The sequence below is a fragment of the Bubalus bubalis genome, chromosome 6 (genome assembly GCF_019923935.1).
Source record: "Bubalus bubalis isolate 160015118507 breed Murrah chromosome 6, NDDB_SH_1, whole genome shotgun sequence".
Lineage (NCBI taxonomy): Eukaryota > Metazoa > Chordata > Mammalia > Artiodactyla > Bovidae > Bubalus > Bubalus bubalis.
In genome coordinates, this window is record NC_059162.1 from 15,006,687 (window position 1) to 15,025,819 (window position 19,133).

At 41.6% G+C, this 19,133-nt stretch overlaps 1 protein-coding gene and 1 long non-coding RNA gene across 9 annotated transcripts in view; one reads left to right on the plus strand and one right to left on the minus strand.

The window, feature by feature from the left end:
• Positions 1–580: 580 nt before the first annotated feature.
• LOC102397708 lies at positions 581–3,704 on the minus strand. 2 transcript variants are annotated; one of them, XR_003110373.3, is made up of 3 exons: positions 3,414–3,704; positions 1,964–2,045; positions 581–875 (listed from the first exon to the last, which is right to left on the minus strand). It is a non-coding gene; the product is annotated as an uncharacterized LOC102397708 (long non-coding RNA). The 2 variants fall into 2 exon arrangements; XR_003110374.3 differs by lacking the exon at positions 581–875 and adding an exon at positions 883–932 and having other exon boundaries at positions 3,414–3,701.
• LOC102401786 (GON-4-like protein) overlaps positions 2,114–19,133 on the plus strand; it is a 92,431-nt gene continuing 75,411 nt past the window's right edge. For 2 of the 7 annotated variants that reach the window (XM_025289376.3, XM_025289386.3), the window contains exons 1-3: positions 6,554–6,709; positions 8,442–8,966; positions 14,826–15,014. In XM_025289376.3, coding sequence (XP_025145161.3) covers positions 8,468–8,966; positions 14,826–15,014 — 688 coding nt within the window. In that variant the 5' untranslated portion in view covers positions 6,554–6,709; positions 8,442–8,467. Of the gene's footprint in view, positions 2,617–3,763; positions 3,894–3,925; positions 4,332–6,440; positions 6,710–8,441; positions 8,967–9,328; positions 9,443–14,825; positions 15,015–19,133 lie in introns of those variants that run through there. The other 5 variants (XM_025289379.3, XM_025289378.3, XM_025289380.3 and 2 more) reach the window with 5 other exon arrangements.

Consider the following 19,133-nt stretch of genomic DNA (forward strand, 5'->3'; position numbering starts at 1 on the left):
CAATATATCAGTAAATTTGGAAAACTCAGCAGTGGCCACTGGACTGGAAAAGGTCAGTTTTCATTCCAGTCCCAAAGAACAACAATGTTCAACAAGGCCAAAGAATGTTCAAGCTATCATACAGTTGCACTCATTTCACATACTAGTAGGTTATGCTTAAAATCCTTCAAGCTAGGCTTCAGCAGTACATGAACTGAGAACTTCCAGGAGTACAAGCTGGGTTTAGATAAGGCAGAGGAATCAGAGATCAAATTGCCAACATCTGCTGAATCATAGAGAAAGCAAGAAGATTCCCCCAAAAATCTACTTCTGTTTCATTGACTATGCTAGAGCCTTTGTGTGGATCACAACAAACTGGAAAATTCTTAAATAGATCGGGAATACCAGACCACCTTACCTGTCTCCTGAGAAACCTGTATGCAGGTCAAGAAGTAACATTTAGAATCAGACATAGAACAACAGACTGGTTTGACAAGGCTGTATATTGTCACCCTGTTTATTTAACTTATACACAGAGTACATCATGTGAAATGCCAGGCTGGATGAATCACAAGCTGCAATCAAGATTGCTGGGAGGAATATCCACAACCTCAGATATGCAGATGATACCACTCTCATGGCAGAAAGTGAAGAGGAACCAAGAAGTCTCTTTATTTATTTTTGGCTGCACTGGGTCTTCATTGCTGTGTGCAGGTTTTCTCTAGTTTCGATGAGCAGGTGCAACTCTCTAGCTGCTGTGTGCGGGCTTCTTATTGCAGTAGCTTCTCTTGTAGAGCAGGGGCTCTAGGGCAGCATGCTCAGTAACTGTGGCCCATGGGCTTCGGTGCCCCTTGGCATGTGGACTCTTCCCACACCAGGGATTCAACTCATGTCCCCTGCATTGGCAGACAGATTCTCAACCACTGTACCACCAGGGAAGTCCTAAAAAGGCTCTTGATGAAGGTAAAAGAGGGGAGTGAAAAAGCTAGCTTAAAGCTCAACATTCAGAAAACTAATATCATGGCATCCAGTCTGATTATTTCATGGCAAATAGATGGGGGAAAAAGTAGAAATAGTGACAGAGTTTCTTTTCTTGGGCTCCAAAATCACTGCAGACGTTGACTGCAGCCATGAAATTAAAGCTGCTTGCTCCTTGGAAGGAAAGTTAATGACAAACCTGGACAGCACATTAAAAAGCAGAGACATTACTTTGCTAACAAAGGTCTGTCTAGTCAAAGCTATAGTGTTTCTAGTAATCATGTACAGATGTGAAAGGCCATATATAAGACTGAGCACTGAAGAATTGATGTTTTCAAGTTGTGGTGCTGGAGAAAACTCCTGAGGGTCCCTTGGACTGCAAGATCAAACCAGTCAATCCTGAAGTAAATCAACCCTGAATATTCTTTGGAAGAACTGATTATGAAGCTGAAGGTCCAATATTTTGGCCACCTAATGTGAAGAGCCCACTCATTGGAAAAGGCCCTGATGCTGGGAAAGTTGGAAGGCAAAAGAAGAGGGAGGCGGAGGATGAGATGGTTAGATGCCATCACTGGCTTAATGTACATGAATTTGAGCAGACTCCAAGAGATAGGACAGGGAAGCTTGGCGTGCTGCAGTCCATGGGATCACAAAGAGTAGGACATGACTTAGTGACAGAACAAGTAGAAGAACAAGAAACCATAATGAAAAATGATATATATATACATATATACATTTCATTTAATTTGCTGTACATCAGAAACTAACAAAACACTGTCAACTATACCTCAATAAAATTTTTTTTAAAATCCCAGCTTCTACAGTTTGAAAACAGAGGATGAGGTCAATATGATTACATATAACAGGGATAAATGTAAAATTCTATTTGGCCTTCAAAACCTATTGATGGGCAATAGGAGACCTCACTTGATGAGTCTGAGTAAAAATAACTTAGTCGTTTAGGTGAAAACAAGCTTGGCGTATACCTAGGCTAATGCTGACTTACCCTGTCAGTGCAGTGTCCAAATCACAGAAGGGTAATATAATTTCATCTGCACTGGTCATGACACATATGAAGGTCTCTATTTCTGAAAAACACAAAAATTGCTGTTTTTTGTATTCTTCTGCCAGGCATGTTTTAGAGCATTCTCTAAAAAAAAAAAGAAAAGCCATTTCCTAGTTGGATTGTGACCCCACCCTAAACACTGGAGTCTGGATGCTCAAACCTTCTGGATTGTCTGAGACATAGAATCTCTTAAGGGAAATGAAGGAACCCTAGGCTGACAGCAACTCTCACCTGCTTCTCCCATCCAAACTGGGATAGGACTGAGGCAGAAGCAGGGCAATTCATTTTTCTTTGGGGGGCCAGGAAAACAGCACAGGAAGTTTGTTATCTCAGTACATTTTACAGGAATCTCCCAGAGGAAAAACTTGCATCTCGAGTTTTTATTTCCCATCTGCTTCCCTATTTTCCACCTCACTCTCTGCTCCAGGGAGTGTAACTGATCTTGGAGCCTGTAGGGTTGGGTCTGGGACCAGCCGCTCCGAGATGACGTAATGCTTTCTCTGGTACACAAAGCGGCCTCCCCCGGGCTCGGCCTTTTGCGCCCCTCCCACTCTGGGCTGGGCCGGATCAGGCCCCCGCCAGCACCAGCGCGGGTGAGTCCCCCTTTTTGAAAAGCCGGCCCAGGGAAACAGGGAACAAAGGCCTGAGAAGAAGAGCCTAGGCGCTGCCAGGAGGCCCAGAAATAGACATCACGTCATCCCCCAACCCAGCAGCGCCAAGCGCCATTTGGTAGCATCGGACGGACCCCACCATTACGATGCAGAATAGACATGGCAGGGCTCACGTTTCCTCCCGGCCCCAGCATCCAGCTGACCGGCTTCAGGAGTGGCTTCCTTTTTGCTCCCCACCCCCGCACCCCTCTTTCCCCAGAGGCCGCCGCCTCCTCTGGCTGCCTGCCACACAGCCCACAGTCTCCAAGCTGCCATCTTGATGCCCCATCCCCCTTGCCACCTCCCTCCCCCGCAGCCCTGAGGAGTGGGAGGGGGAGGAAGGGGCACCGCCCTGCGTGCCCCAAGGGGGAGGGCTCGGCCTACCTCGCCTCTCCTCCCCTCGAAGGAGGGGTTCACGTCCTTCGCAGGCTCTCGGTTTCTCACCTCCAGCGGTACTGACAGTGCACCATACGAGGTTTTCGCATCCTGGACGTCCCCACCCTTGCTGTGACTCTGGCCTTCTCGGCCCCTGCAGCCCGTAGCTCAGGTTCGGACGCTGTCCACTGCCCGCAATACCACCACCTTAGGCCCGATTCTACCCACCACCACAGGCCCGAATCTCCAGGGGCTGGCACTTGAAGGCCTTGATCTGGGCTTCACGCTCTGCCCAGCCGCGGAGCTCCCTTGGCTTGGCAACGGTTTCACCTACCCCAGGCTTAGTTTGCCAGATTTTTACTTACCAAAGCTAGGTCGGATGTTGGTGATCTCAGCAATGTAATCAGAGGCTATTGCTATAAATGCTTTTGCAATGGTCAGACAAGTCTGGGGCCTCCAGTGGGTACCGAGGCCGCCGCTGCAGAGCATTAGGTTAGGGAGGGGGAAGGTATCTGGCGGATGCCTCCTGCGACGGTCAGGTCCCTGGTTGACAGCTGCGGTCGCCTCTTAAGATGTTCCAGAGTTGCGCTGAGCAAAGGATGCAGCCAGATTGGTCCTGATGCCAGGACTGATGAAGGACCGGGAGGCCCCTCCTTCCTCCCAACGGCCTTTGGCTAAAGACTCCGCCTCTGTCCGAAATGTTCCGGAAGGCAAGCTCCGCCCTTTTCCGGAAGATGCCTGAAAGGGGGACTCCTTCCAACGCCAAGATTTCGAGAGAATGAGACCCCACCTATTTAGGGCTTGTGGGTCTATAAGATGAATTCCTCAAGGCCTGATGAAGAAGTGTATGTACTTTATCATATGAGATCTTCTAGATCTTGTAATTCGGATTCCCCAGGCTTAATATAGCAGCAGAATGTTCTGGGCGAGGAATTGAATTGTATAAGTAAAATGGATGGATTCTGTGACGTGTGAACGGAAGCTGCTTTTAAAAAAAGACTAATGAAGAGTACCAAAGTTAATCATTGTTGGAAGGTTCAGGTGCTGACAACTGCTTAGAAAGTGCATGGGAGAGAGAGCAAACCAACGGATCTACAGGACAGAAACTAAACTGGAAGCTTTTAGAGACTTGAAATTTGAAGAGTTAGGGTGACTCTCGGTTAGAGTCACTATTGGTGGTTATCTCCATGATTACATCAAGTTCGCCATTTTAGTCTAGATACTTTCATCCCGCTTCAATTCTGTCTGCAGACAGGATCAGGTCAAGTAAATTATTCAAATGTGTAAGTATTTGTTGGTGGTTCATGGCAACCCACTCCAGTACTCTTGCCTGGAAAATCCCATGGACCGAATAGCCTGGTGAGCTGCAGTCCATGGGGTCGCTAAGAGTCGGACACGACTGAGCGACTTCACTTTAACTTTCCTGCATTGGAGAAGGAAATGGCAACCCACTCCAGTGTTCTTGCCTGGAGAATCCCAGGGACGGGGGAGCCTGGTGGGCTGCCGTCTACGGGGTCGCATAGAGTCGGACATGACTGAAGCGGCTTAGCAGCAGCAGCACCGGTACCAAAAGCGGGATGAATGTATTTTTCCAGCTTTGACATTCTGTACTTCTAGAAAAGAGGAAAGAACATGGTTTTAGGAGTTATTTATTCAAAACACATGTATTGAATTTATTGGCCTTCAACTATGTTCCAGGCACCTTCCGGGAAACCAGATGAATGCATTAGAACCTAGAGTCAGGATACCTGATTCCATCTGATAGTTGTGCATCTTTGTGAAATCACCTACACAGCTGAGCCTAAATTTTGTCTTGTTTAAACCGGGAGGTATAATAATAGCCATTGTCATAGAATTTATTGTGATGATTGAAAAAAATCACCTGTGATAAGTGAAAGCATTTTACAAGCAGAGTATTATACAGATATCAATAATTACTTTGGATTGAATTAAAGACTTATTGTTGTTCAGTCAATCATTTGGGTCTGACTCTTTGCGACCCCATGGACCGCAGCATTCTGGCTTCCCTGTCCTTCATTATCTCCCAGAGTTTGCTCAAACTCATATCCATTGAGTCAATGATGCCATCCAACCATCTTATCCTCTGTTGCCCCCTTCTCCTTATGCTCTCAAATCTTTCCTAGCATCAGGGTCTTTTCCAGTGAGTTGGCTCTTCCCATCAGGTGGCCAAAGTATTGGAGCTTCAGGTTCATAATCAGGTCTTTGAATGAATATTCAGGATTGATTTCCTTTAGGATTGACCGGTTTGATGTCCTTGTAGTCCAAGGGACTCTCAAGAGTCTTCTCCAACGCCACCATTCGAAAGCATCAATACTTCAGTGCTTATCCTTCTTTATGGTCCAACTCTCACATCCATACATGGCTCCTGGAAAAACTATAGCTTTGACTATATGGATTTGTCAGCAAAGTAATGTCTCTGCTTTTTAATATGCTGTCTAGGTTTTGTCATATCTTTCCTTCCAAGGAGCAAGAGTCTTTTAATTTCATGACTGCAGTACCTGCCCACAGTAATTTTGGAGCCCAAGAAAGTAAATTCTGTCACTGTTTCCATTTTTTCCATCTATTTTCCATGAAGTGATGGGACTGGATGCCTTGATTTTAGTTTCTTGAATGTTGAGTTTTGAGTCAGTTTTTTCACTCTCCTATTCCACCTTTATCAAGAGGCTCCTTATCTACAGCAGGCCTTCCAGGCTTGCCCCAATAAAGGCAATTCCAACCTCCAAAAAAAAAAAAAAAAGCTTTTTGGCTCTTTAGTTCCTCTTCCCTTTCTGCCGGTAGGATAGTGTCATATGCATATCTGAGGTTATTGATATTTCACCTGGCAATCTTGACTGTAGCTTGTGCTTCATTCAGCCTGGCATTTAGCATGACGTACTCAGCATATAAGTTAAATAAGCAGGGTAACAATATACAGCCTTCATGTACTGCTTTCCCGATTGTGAACCAGTCTGTTGTTCCTTGTTTGGTTCTGTTGCTTCTTGACCTGAATACAGGTTTCTCAGGAGACAGGTAAGGTGGTCTGGTATTCCCCATCTCTTTAACAATTTTCCAATTTGTTGTGATCCAGACAGTCAAAGGCTTTGGTGTAATCAATGAAGCAGAAGTAGATGTTTTTCTGAAATTCCCTTTTGCTTTATTCAGGAAACTATACTATTTGTAACCCAAGATTTCTTTCTGAAATTTCATGAATTCTCCATTTTCTTGGGTCCCCTATTCCAGGTGTATTGCGGTGAGAAGGACTGTTAACTTAAACCACTGACCCTTAATACCCAGTTTTGTTTTGAGTAGGATTGCTCCGTGGAGAGAGACAGGTACTGCCTTTAAACTTTTTTGCCCACAACGGAAGTACTAGCCTTTAGGCTTCATTGTGCCCTAAAATAGAATGGCGTCTGAGATTGGCGCATGCTCTTTGAAACCCTGACGCGGCGTACAGCGACCTGGGGGCGAGCACGTCAGTCGCTGCCGTTGGTTGACTTCCGGTGATACCGAAGCTGAGTTTCCGCGGGATCCGGCTGGCTGGTGAGGGTACTGGGTCGAGTGCGGTGGGGCGGGAACAGGCAGCCTGGAGCTGTACCTTCGGACGAAGGATGTCCAGGCTGAGGCGGTTTGGTCTAGGCCTGGTGCGGTTTGCTTGACAGAGGTAGGGACGTGAAGGTGTCTTTCTGGGAGTGGAGACTAGGGCCAGCGTTCCGCGTTGAGGTGAAAAGCGCAGTTAGGACCCCTTTGTGAAATCTTTTTCCAGAAGGGGTCCGCTTCACGGTTGCCTCCGGATTTGCCTTCATTCATGCTGTTGGTTTGATTGCAGTTCCAGAGATTGGGCAGAGCCTTTGTTGTAATGGATGTTCCTGAGCTGATCCCTGCACTCTCCTGACTGAATAGTAGCTGTGTTTTTTTTTTTTCCATTCCCCCTCCCCACTCCCCTTTTTTTGGACCTCAGTAATTTATCTGAAATATAAGACTTGTCTGAACTAATGCCACTACCCTAATTTTCCCTCAGCATTCCCTTATCAGAGGAATCTTTACTTGTTTATTGAAGTTTAATTATCAAGTTACGGACAACAGTTGGTTTGGCCTGTGCTGGGGAATCTCTCCTAGTGTCCTGGAAAATCTGAATGAAAGTGGTTTAAAACTAACCTTATAGTTCAAACTCTTAGAAAGTACTTTATGTTGCTGTCCTCTAGTCCAGGTTTTCACCTGGTGTCTGATAGATGGGGGTTCAGGCCTTACTTGAACATTATTAGTGATGAAGAACTCACTGTATCAATCACAAGGCAGTGTATTCTATTCTTGGACCTAGCTCGAAAACCTGAGAATAAAGTTTTTTTGGGTAGAAAGGTGCAGTTAGTTTCCATATAATGCTCTTGGTCCAGCCTGCATAGAATATGCACAGAATAGGAAGTTCACACACTCATTCATTCGGGGGAACAGTTATTGAGTGTCTGCAGTAGGGCAGATATTGCCGAGTACTAGTAGAACTTCTTGAAAGAATATTTTCCCTCAGAAAGCACATTGTGGGGAGGGTGATGGGAGAGTGACAAGAAGTAATCATAAAAGTGGTAAGTACAAAAAAAAAGAGGTTTGCAAATAGTTTCTATAAGAACAAAGAAGATACATCCACTTTAGGACAGTCTTGCCATTAAAATGTGATCATTTGAAGTGAAGCCAAGAGTCCAGGATTTTCATAGAGAACAGTTAGTTTTTGATTAAAAAAAGTATATTACGGTCTAATTTTGTAGATGCAACTTTTGTTTTCAGTACAGAATTTGTTAGTATAGTTTCACCGTTTTACATATCCATACTTTGTTTTTGGATTGTTTCTGTTTATGGAAATACCTGTGTTTGTAAGCAACAATTGCAAACATTTACTGATCTAATAATTATCTAATTTCATAGATGAAACTTTTATTTCATTGTATAGCAGACAGATTCAGGTTAATTCATGCAAGGTCACAAGACTAGAGAGACATCCACTTGGGAAGCAAATACTGGTAGTTTGATTCCACAGTTGACTCTCAGCATCATGCTGTTCTCCCTCCCTGATGGTAATAGTAATAACTGACACTGATTAATTGCTTACTATATAATTCTTATAACAACTCCATAAGTTTAGAAAGATTATTATTTTTTACAGTTGAGGAAACCAAAGTTGGGAGAGGTCACTCAGGCAAGATAACACACTAATCAGTAATAGAGTTAGGATTTGAATTCTGCCTTTCTAACCTGTCTCTCACTTTCCACCTAATGGGAGATTGTGCATTTGGTGTAATATGCAGTGTTCATGATTGAACATGAATAAATGAAAATATGTTTGAGGAAATGTTGTTACCTTTAATTAATAAGAAGGTGATAAGAACTTGCCTTTATCCTTTCAGGATGGAACAAAAGTGGGACTTGGAAAATGTTGCCCTGTAAGAAGAGAAGAACTACACTGACAGAGTCCGCACAGCATCAGGGCAACCAGGAGGAAGATGACGTAGACCTGCAGGCAGATGGTAAACCAGAATCTGACCTGGGGTCAGTTAAAGACCTGGGGTCAGTGTCCCTGTCCTGGAGTCCAAGTCGTGGCAGAGCAGCTGACCTTGAAGTGCAGGCTGCAGGAATTCAGCTTGGTATGGAGGACCCATCTTTGAGCTCTAGGATGCTCACTGAGCACACAAATGTAGCAGTTCTGGAAGCCGTGGATGTGGCCGTCTCTCAGGAAATCACCCTAGCTTCCTTGGAGTCTTCCCAGCCTGTAAATACACACATTGGTAAAGGAAAACTCCAGGCCACTAGCTCAAGGAGAGCGAAGAAAATTACACTCAGACCTGAGTCAGTTAGTCAAGAAGACAGAGGCGATCATCCTATCGCTAAGGAGCCTTTTTCAGAAGAGCCTAGTGAAGAAGTCAAGGAAGGAGGTAAGATACGGAAGATCTTCAGGTTATATTTTCTTTGTCAGTACCAGCTTGTCATTGCCTTTGTACTTGTCATTGCACTCTCTGCAGTGCCTTTACAAAACAGTATTTCTGAAAGGGGAGGCTGGCTGGGTTTGGAGTTGGAGCTGTGGTGCTTCTAAGTGTCAGCACTGAACGGTATGATTATGAATGGGTAGAAACTTTCTTCTCCCCTCCCATTTCCTTGATCATCTTTCATATTCTTTTCTTTCCATTCTCTTACCTTTTCATTATTTCTGGAGGTATGAACTGTGTATGTCTTTTGTGATTTGGTGGCTATTTATGGAGTGGACCTTGAGAGACTAATACCTCTGTCATTTGGTTAGGCTCTCCAGAGATGTCGTAGTCCTTAGGACTTGAAGGATGCGTGTGGTTTGATAGAGTGATGGCGTGGAGTATCTTAGGCCATGAAGAGCCTGGCAGAGGCAGAAGCAGAAGAGGTATGAGGGATGACTTGAGTGGTAGATTGAATTGTGAAGGGCTTTTTTTTTTAATTTTAATTTTTGGCTGCACTGGGTCTTTGTTTCTGCGAGCAGGCTTTCTCTTCTTGCAGTGAGAGGGGGCTACTCTTCGTTGTAGTGCAAGAACTTCTCATTGCTGTGGCTTCTCTTGTTGCGGAACATGGGCTCTAGGTGAACAGACTTTAGTAGTTGTGCCACATGGGCTTACTTACTCTGTGGCATGTGAAATTTTCCTGGACCAAGGATCAAACCTGTGTACCCTGCATTAGCAGGTGGATTCTTAACCAAAGGACCACCAGGGAAGTCCCAGAAGTCTTTGCTTTTCATGCTTTGAACTTTTCCTGAAGGTTATAGCCAGTTAGTAAATAAAAGAAGCAGAAGGCATAGTTCTGATCTCAGAAAGCTCTTTTAGTCTAGTTGGGAAGACAAGACACGAGCGCATAATTCGTTTGGAACAGTTTAAGACAATATGTGATTTAAGTGCTAGTGTGGTACAAGTAATTAGGATTTTTAAAATTGGAACTTAGTGGATTGATAAGATTTGATAGGTTGGGGTGAAGGAGTGGAAGTAGAATAGCATTTTCTACAAATACATGAAAGTGCTGTGTTTGTGAGGAAGGAAAGCAGGGTTTCAGATGGAAATGATAGATCCAGATTACGACACACAGCCATGCTGTTACGCCATTGAGACCTTATAAAGCATTGCTGTAGGATGTTGGCAGTAAGGATGGAGAAGAAAGGTATATCTTAGAGATGTTGTTATTTAGTTGCTAAGTTGTGTTCAACTCTTAGCGACCCTATGGACTATAGCCTGTCAGGTTGCTTTGTCCATGGGATTTCCCAGGCAGGAATACTAGTGGGTTGCCATTTTCTTCTCCAGGGGATCTTCCTGGCCTAGGGAGCAAATCTGCATCTTTTGCATTGGCAGGGGATTTCTTTACCAGGGAAACACAGAGACATTACAGAGGAGGAATTTAATATTTCTCAGAAACTGATACCATTTAAGATATCTGGGTTGGGGCGTGGTGAAGTATGCTTTCCTGGGAAAGGTATTTGAAAGTTTTAATGAGTTTAGCTTTAAGTATGTGAAGTGTGAGGTGACTCTGGGGCCATCATGGAAAAATGGAAAACTGAGATTAAAGTTTGGTAAGAGGTATGATTAGAAAAGTTTTAATTGTTCTTCATAGAAAGGAACATGGAAGAAGATGACAGAGAAGGGAAATTGGGAGAAGTATCAGTAGTGAAAGTCAAGGAGGGTGGAGAGTTTTTTTTTTTTTTTTTTGATAGAGAGTTTTAAAAACAGATACTTCATTTAAAATTTAGTGACAAAAGAGATATAATGATGCATGAGAAAATACTACATTAAAAAAAAAATTTTATGAACCTGAGTCTGCTGCATTGGCAGGCCAATTCTTTCCCTGGTGCATTGCAGCCATGAGGGAAGTCTAAAAAAATACCTTATGTGAGGGTTGATGATATTTAAGAGTAGATTTAGGAGTTTTGGGAAAAGGAAATGGAATGATGACATTAATGAGGGAAGGATGAAAGCCCCAGTGATAATTTGTGCAGTGGAGTGGAATTGGAAATAGCTGCTGCTGCTAAGTCGCTTCAGTCGTGTCCGACTCTGTGCGACCCCATAGACGGCAGCCCACCAGGCTCCCCCATCCCTAGGATTCTCCAGGCAAGAACACTGGAGTGGGTTGCCATTTCCTTCTCCATGGAAATAGCTAGAGGGCAGCAACACTGTTGAACTTTTTCCTTGGCTTCGTTGTATTTGTGACCTGAAGACAGGAAGAAATGGAGGAAGATGCGGGATTAAAGTGCTAGAGAAGGAATGTAAAATTAAGCAGGAGTTTAACGTCTCTGACCTGTTGAAGAGTGGAGGGTAGAGTTTTTATTTTTTAGTATAACATGGCCAACCGCTGAGTACTCATGATCCAGAATTGACAGTTGTTAAGATTTTGTTGCATTTTCTTTTAATATTTATTTATTTATTTGGCTGTGTTGGGTCTTGGTTGTGGCATGTGGGATATTTTTTACATTATGCAGGGTATTTCCTTGCGGTGCATGGACTCTGCAACTTTGTCGTGAGGTCTCAGTAGTCATGGCACGAAGGCTCAGTTGCTCTGTGGCCGGTGGGAATCTTAGTTCCCCTACGAGGCATCAAGCCTGCATCTCTTAAGGCAGATTCTTAACCACTGGACCCACTAGGGAAATCTCTAGAGTTGTCTTTAATGGTAAGTTTATAAATGTTCAAGTGTAGGTAAAGTAAACATTTTTTAGAGTTTATCTGTAATACTGGTAATAATACTCCTCATTAAGCTGGGTCGGAATTCCCTAGTAGCTCAAATGGTAAAGAATCTGCTTGCAATGCGGGAGACCTGGGTTCAGTCCCTGGATTGGGAACACCCTTGGAGAAGGGCGTGTCTACCCACTCCAGTATTCTTGCCTGGAGAATTCCATGGACAGAGGAGCCTGGAGGGCTCAGTCCATGGGGTCGCAAAGAGCTGGACGCGACTGAGTGACTTTTACTACCACTACTACTACATTAAGCTGGGTAAATGAAAGTTGATTCTCCCACCTTATAATATATCAATTAGCCGTATATACAAGTAATACCAGTACAAGAAGTACGCTATGACTCCTTTCTCCCCCCAAGTAACTTTTTTTTTGCCAAATCGACATGTCACATGAAAAGCAGGAAGAAAAAAGGAATATTGTAAATTCATATGTGTATTTGCATTTTGGAAAATATTGGAAAATTGAAAGAAAATAATCACCCATAATTTTACTACTCAAAGTAATTACTGTTATAATTTAGTGCATATTCTTTTTGTTGTTTTGCTTAATTTAACATTTTGGTTTTTTAATGATCAAAATGTGGGGAAAAAGGCAGAAAAACATCTAGGCTATTTGGAAGTATCAGCACTGTGTTACAATTGATATATACTGTAAAATTGTTTCTAGACTGCAAGTGCTAGTGATTAAACCTTTCTTGGTAATGGTGTTTACCATTAATTCTCATAGAATTTTAATTGTTCTTTTAAAATTGTTTTAATTTTTCCTTTAAGTCTTTTTTCCCCTTTCTTTGTCTTCTAAAAATGATTAACTTAGGCAGATTTCAACTTATAATTGGTTGGTTTTTACAGTTTTTGGCTAATTATTTTCATATTAATTTGAAGTTGTTAGGCTGGCAGTAAATGAGCTACAGCCATGCTCTCTAATAAGGCTTTTCCTCCTCTGTCTCTTACCCTTCTTGACTTCTCTTTCTAAGGTCTTTGGTATCTAGCACATTGAGAGAGGAAAGGAAGAGTGGGATCCTGAGGAGTTCTGTGAGAAGGGAGTTAAATTGAGAAGCACTGTGATGGGATCAGGGAGAAAAGTATTGCAGAGAAAAGGAACTTTTTCTCTATGTAGGTATGGTGCAGCTGATAAACTGTCGGGGCAGTTTTGGAGTCGTTCCAGATGTTTGAGGTGGAAAAAGTATTATTGGAAGCTCTGTCTACCAAACTGAACTTTTGTATTTTGGTTAGATGTAAAGGTTCTGGTATGTTTGTTTTAAAAAATCATTTGTGTCAGTTCAATTTTTAAATGTTAGACATTGATTCTAAAAATTATTAAAGATTGTTGATTAATGAGAAAGCTCTGCTGTGTGATTGAAGTTCCTCCCTCTTATAAGACATTTGCCTGAGAGGAACTTTTAATTTGTTGGATTTAGGATTCAACTCCTTGTTGTACAGTCCCTTTTAAAGCCACAGTTTTTAACCTTTTTGACACTGTGAAGTAATCACAGACTCCAGAAGTAAAGGAAATAAGATTAACAGTAAATAGAATTATGGATTGAGTCATGCTTTAGTTGAAAGTAAAGGCTTTTTTTTTTCTTTGTTGGAGGGAAGTGTCTTCCCGTTTAAAATCTTGTTTATGTCAGTTGAAGCTGCCAATGTTGATGGGATAGCAGTCGAAACAAGTACTATCTATTTTGAATGGAGTTCAGTATTAATAACAAATAACTTGATCTTTTTTTGAAAAAAAATTTTTTTTTGACTGTGTAATACACAAACATGGTAAAAAGTTCCTAAATACAGAAAGTACACAGGGAAAAGTTAGGCACCCTTTCACTTTGTCCTCTTTTTTTCCAAGTTACCTTCTCAGAAGCAATCACTGTTTAGCAGTGCCTTGTGTATATTCTACAGATCTGTGCACACACAATCCTGTATATATTCTTTTCCCCATGAATCCAGATTTTAATGTTTGCTTTTGATATTGCATGCATGTTTCTTTGTCTTTTTAATGTCCCTCATGAAAAAGGGGAAGAAAGGTAGCACTTACTAAGAGTTGATTTGAGGAGGGAATTCTGGCTGTTCAGTTAGAACTTGGTGCTCTCGCTGCCAGGCCCCCGAGTTCCATTGCTCATTGGGGAACGAAGATCCCACAAGCTGTGAGGCTTGACCAAAAAGAGCTGAGGGGAGGGAAGGAAAAAGTTGTGTAATGAACTCTGTGACCATGTGTTTACAGTGTTATGGTGATTTTTACTCTAATGCTCTGTAAGATTGATTTACAGAGTCATAAAGTTTAGGACATTTTATATATATATATATATATATATATTATATATATATATATATAAAATTTACGGAGAAGGCGACGGCACCCCACTCCAGTACTCTTGCCTGGCAAATCCCATGGACGGAGGAGCCAGGTAGGCTGCAGTCCATGGGGTGGCTAAGAGTCGGACACGACTGAGCGACTTCCCTTTCACTTTTCACTTTCATGCATTGGAGAAGGAAATGGCAACCCACTCCAGTGTTCTTGCCTGGAGAATCCCAGGGACAGGGGAGCCTGGTGGGCTGCTGTCTCTGGGGTCGCACAGAGTCAGACATGACTGAAGTGACGCAGCAGCAGCAGCAGCATGTCATTTATAGTTGATATACAATCACTGATATATATTAGATACATATAGTTGATAACATGTATCGTTTGTAGTTGGCTAAATGTGGTATTAATGATCATCTATAAAAATGTCCCTTTGTCATCAGGAGCACAGCTCCCTGTCCTACAATTATGCATATGATTTTTTCATGGGGAAAAAATGCATAGCTCAAAAAATATATTAGAACTAGAAAGATCTTAGCAATTACTTAGTTCAGTTCCCTGACAGTAAGGATGAGTAAATAGCATCTGAGCTTTGATTTCAGTATTTTTCTTAGGACACTGTTTTTAAGAGAGAGGAATGCCTATATAGTGAATGCATCATTATTGAAGTAATCTAACTAAAAAGGACTTTGGAACAAGATGCTGATTTCTACGACAGAGTATAATTCAGAACGGTCAAAGTGTTGAGCAGTATTTGTGATTCTTTCAGGAAAATCTCAAATGCATTCTGGAGGGGAGATGCCTTCTTTGCCATCAGACGGCCACTCTGCAAAACCTGCCACCCCACCTAGGAAATCATCTCAGCCAGATGTCTGTGCCTCTCCTGAAAAGCCACTCAGGACTCTAGCTCACCAAGCTGAGGAAGAGACAGAGGATGGTGGACTCTTTATTCCAATGGGTAGGCTTTCTTTTCTTCTCATTAAAAAGCCCCTCTCTTTATTGAACTATAATAGGCAGAAAACTGCAAATATTCCAAGATATCCCAGTTCACTGAATTCTCAAAGGTTGAAAACACCCATGTAACCAGCAACCAGATCAAGAAATAGAGTATTACCAGTACCCAGAAGTCCTTCCTTTCAGTTACCACTGACACCTTACCCATCCAGATAAGGATGGGTAACCTTATCTTGACTTCAAGCAGCATAGATTAGTTCCCTGTTTTGTACAGTATATGAATGGAATCATGAATGTATGTTTTTTGACTGCCTTTTCCTTCAGCATTATGTGTAAATGAAATTGGTCCACACTGTTGCATGTGCTTGCATTTTCATTGCTGTATAGTATTCCATTGTTAGAATATTCTGCATTTTCTTTATTCATTCATCTCTTTGCAGTTTTCTTTCTTTCTCTCTTTATGGTTGCACTCGGTCTTCGCTGGTGTTCAGGCTTTCTCTGGTTTTGGTCAGAAGGGGCTGCTCTTTGTTGTGGGCTTCTCACTGTGGCGGCTTCTCTTGTGGCGGAGCACAGGCTCTAGGTGTGCGGGCTTAGTTGCTCCACCGCACGTGGAATCTTCCCAGACCCGGGATCCAACGTGTGTCCCCAGCATTGGCAAGTGGATTCCTATCCACTGTACCACCAGGGAAGCCCCCTATTCATTCAGCTCTTAATGAGCATTTGAATAGTTTCAAGTTGTAGGCTACTCTGATTGGTGCTGCCGTGAACATAGTATTAGAAATCTTTTGGTGAACATTGGTGCCTAATATTTGTTGGGTGGAACTGCTAGGTCATAGGATTAGGCCTCCTTCAAGTTTTTTTGGAATATATTTTTATTGTGAAATATAACATATACAGACAAATGAGTAAAGACTTCTTTATTTAGCTTAACAAACAGTTTTAAAGTGGACACTTCTGATTTCTTTTTCTTGTTACAAATAATAGACCTCCATTGCTGTGTAAGTTAGAAGTTGCAATAGTGGATTATCCATGTCTTGTTTCTGAACTTGGGCAAAGGTGTTCAGTATTCCTGTTTATGTGTAATGATAGCGATAAGCTTTTTATGGATATATTATTGTATCAGATTACAGAAAATTTTTCCTGGTTTTCTGAGCATTTTATCCCATATTGAATTGTGTTAAATGCTCTTTAAAAATCTCTATTAAGATGATCATATGGTTTTTCTCCTTTATTCTGTTTTTTATTTTTGTTGTTTCTGTGCAGCATGCAGAATCTTATTTCCCTGACCAGGGATCAGACTTGTTCTCCCTGCAGTGGAAGTGCAGAGTCTTAACCACTGGACTGCAGGGAATTCCCTCCCTTATTCTGTTAATGTGGAGAGTTACATTGATTCTTTTTAAATGTTTATTGAGGTTTATTGAGATGTAATTTTCTTTTTTTAACACAAAATTTATTTTTAATTTTTAAAATTTTTGGCTGTGCTGGGTCTTCTTTGCTGCTCTCGGGCTTTCTTTTTGTTGAGGCATGAGGGCTTCTCATCGTGGTGGCTTCTCTTTTGTTGTGGAGCACAGACTGTAGGCACTTGAGCTTCGGTAGTTGCGGGTGGCAGGCTCTAGAGCATGGGCTCAGTAGTTGTGGTACAAAGGCTTAGTTGCTTCATGGCATGTGGCATCTTCCCAGACCAGGGATTGAACCCAGGTCCCCCTCACTGACAGGTGGATTCTTAACCACTGGACTACTAGGGAAGTCTGAAATAGGGTTTTAATACAATAAAATATTTTAAGTGAGTTTTGAGAAATGTATGTATTCGTGCAACTACCACTACAGTTGGGGCTTCCCTGGTGGCTCAGAGGTTAAAGCGTCTGCCTGCAGTGCAGGAGACCTGGGTTCCATCCCGGGGTTGGGAAGCTCCCCTGGAGAAGGACATGGCAACCCGCTCCAGTATTCTTGCCTGGAGAATCCCGTGGAGAGAGGAGCCTAGTAGGTTGCAAAGAGTTGGACACGACTGAGTGACTACACTTTCACTTTCACCACTGCAGTCAACATATGGAACATTTCTCATTCCAAAAGCTCCTTCATTCCCCTTTGCAGTCCTTTGGGAACCACTGATCCCAATTTTTTTCTTATAATCTTGTGTTTTCTACAATATTATACATGGGAGAAGGAAATGGCAATCCACTCCAGTATTCTTGCCTGGAAAATCCCGTAGAGAGATGAGCCTGGTGGGCTACAGTCTATGGGGTCACAAAGAGTTGACATGACTGAAGTGACTTAGCATGCACAATGTTATGTATAGATGTTATACAGTATGTATGGAACCTTTTGCATCTGGTATCTTTTTGAATTTTTATTGAAGTATAGTTGATTTATAGTAGTGTGTGCATCTGATACCTTTCACTTCGTGTAATGCTTTTGAGATTAATTCATGTTCTTCATCGCTGAGTAGTATTCTATTGCATAGATGTACCACAGTTTATCTGTTCACCAGTTGATGGACATTTCAGTTCTTTTTATTTATTTTTTAAATTTTATTTTCTTTTTAAACTTTACAAAATTGTATTAGTTTTACCAAATATCAAAAGACATTTCAGTTCTTTCTCATTTTTACCTGTTACAATTAAAGCTACTATAAACCTTCACATACAGTTCTTTGATAGAAATAAGTTTTTGTTTTTCTTGGGGAAATGACTGTGAGTGGCTTTGCTGGGTCCTATAGTAAGTGTATCTTTAACTTTATATGAACATGATAAATTGTTTTCCAGAGTAGCTGTACCATTTTACATTCCCAACAGGAATATATGAGATTTATAGTTGGTCCACATCCTTGTGAGCAGTTAACAGACTTTGTAATTCTCTCTCTTCTACTGGGTGTATTTCCTTATGGTTTAACTTGCATTTTCCCAGTGAATAATGATATAAAGTATATTTTCATGTATTTATTGGCCATTTGTAGATTTTTTTTTGTGAAATGTTTCTTCATTATTCTGTTGTTTGCCAATATTCCATTTGTAATTACTACATATTTTGCACAAGATAGTTTTAAACTATGTATATATTCTTATTTCTCCTCAAATTTAACCCCCTCTAGTTTTAGCCTCTATTGCTTGATCACCTGCAGCAGTTACTGTGTTGTTCTAAAGGTGCTTTTTATTTCTGTCATTCCTTTTACATTTAATAATTGGATTTTTTCTGTAAAGAAGAACAGTCTCTTCTCCTTCATTTATTTATTCAGTTTTTATATGAGTGTGGACTCATGGATATTTGTTTCATTGTTTGAATTACAGTGCCATTTATCATTATTTATTTTGCCTGAATTGTTAAGAGTGTTAGCCATGGGGAGCTACTTCAGGTTTTATTTTTATGGCTTATGCTTTCATATCGTGTCAAGGAACATTTGCCTAATCCAAGGCTACAAAGGCTTCTTTCCTGTTTTCTTCTAGAAGTTTCAGTTTTACACATTACACTTAGGTGTATATGCTCCATTTTGAGTTAATTTTTATATAATGTGTGAGGTATATTTGAGATTCTTTCTTTGCCTATGGATGTACAGTTGTTTCAGCCCTATTTGCTGAAAAGATTTCTTTCCCTATTAAATTACTTTTGCATCTATGTGAAAAAGTCATTTGGCAATTTTGTGTGGGTCTTTCCTGGACTCACTGTTCTATTCTGTTAATCTGTGATTTAATATTTACGCTTTCACTAATATCACACAGTCTTGAAATCAGGTAGTCATGAGTCTTCCAACTTTTTTTTTTTAAAATACTTTAAGCTATTCTAGGTACTTTTCATTTCTATATAAATTTTAGAATTGACTTGTCATTTTCTTCAAAAATATTTTCTAGGCTATTGATTGATAATGAATCTATGAATCCATTTGGGAAAATTGCCATTTTTTTGGCCATATTGTGGTCATGCAGGATCTTAGTTCCCCGACCAGGGATTGAACCTGTGCCCTCTGCATTGGGAGCACAGAGTCTTAATCACTGGACCGCCAGGAAGTGCTAGGAAAGTTGCCATCCTAACAGTACTGAGTCGACTAATCCGTGAGTGAGATATCGCTGTGGTGAGAATGGGCACCTTTTCCTTTGTTCCTGACCTCTTACAGGAAATGCACTCCATTTTC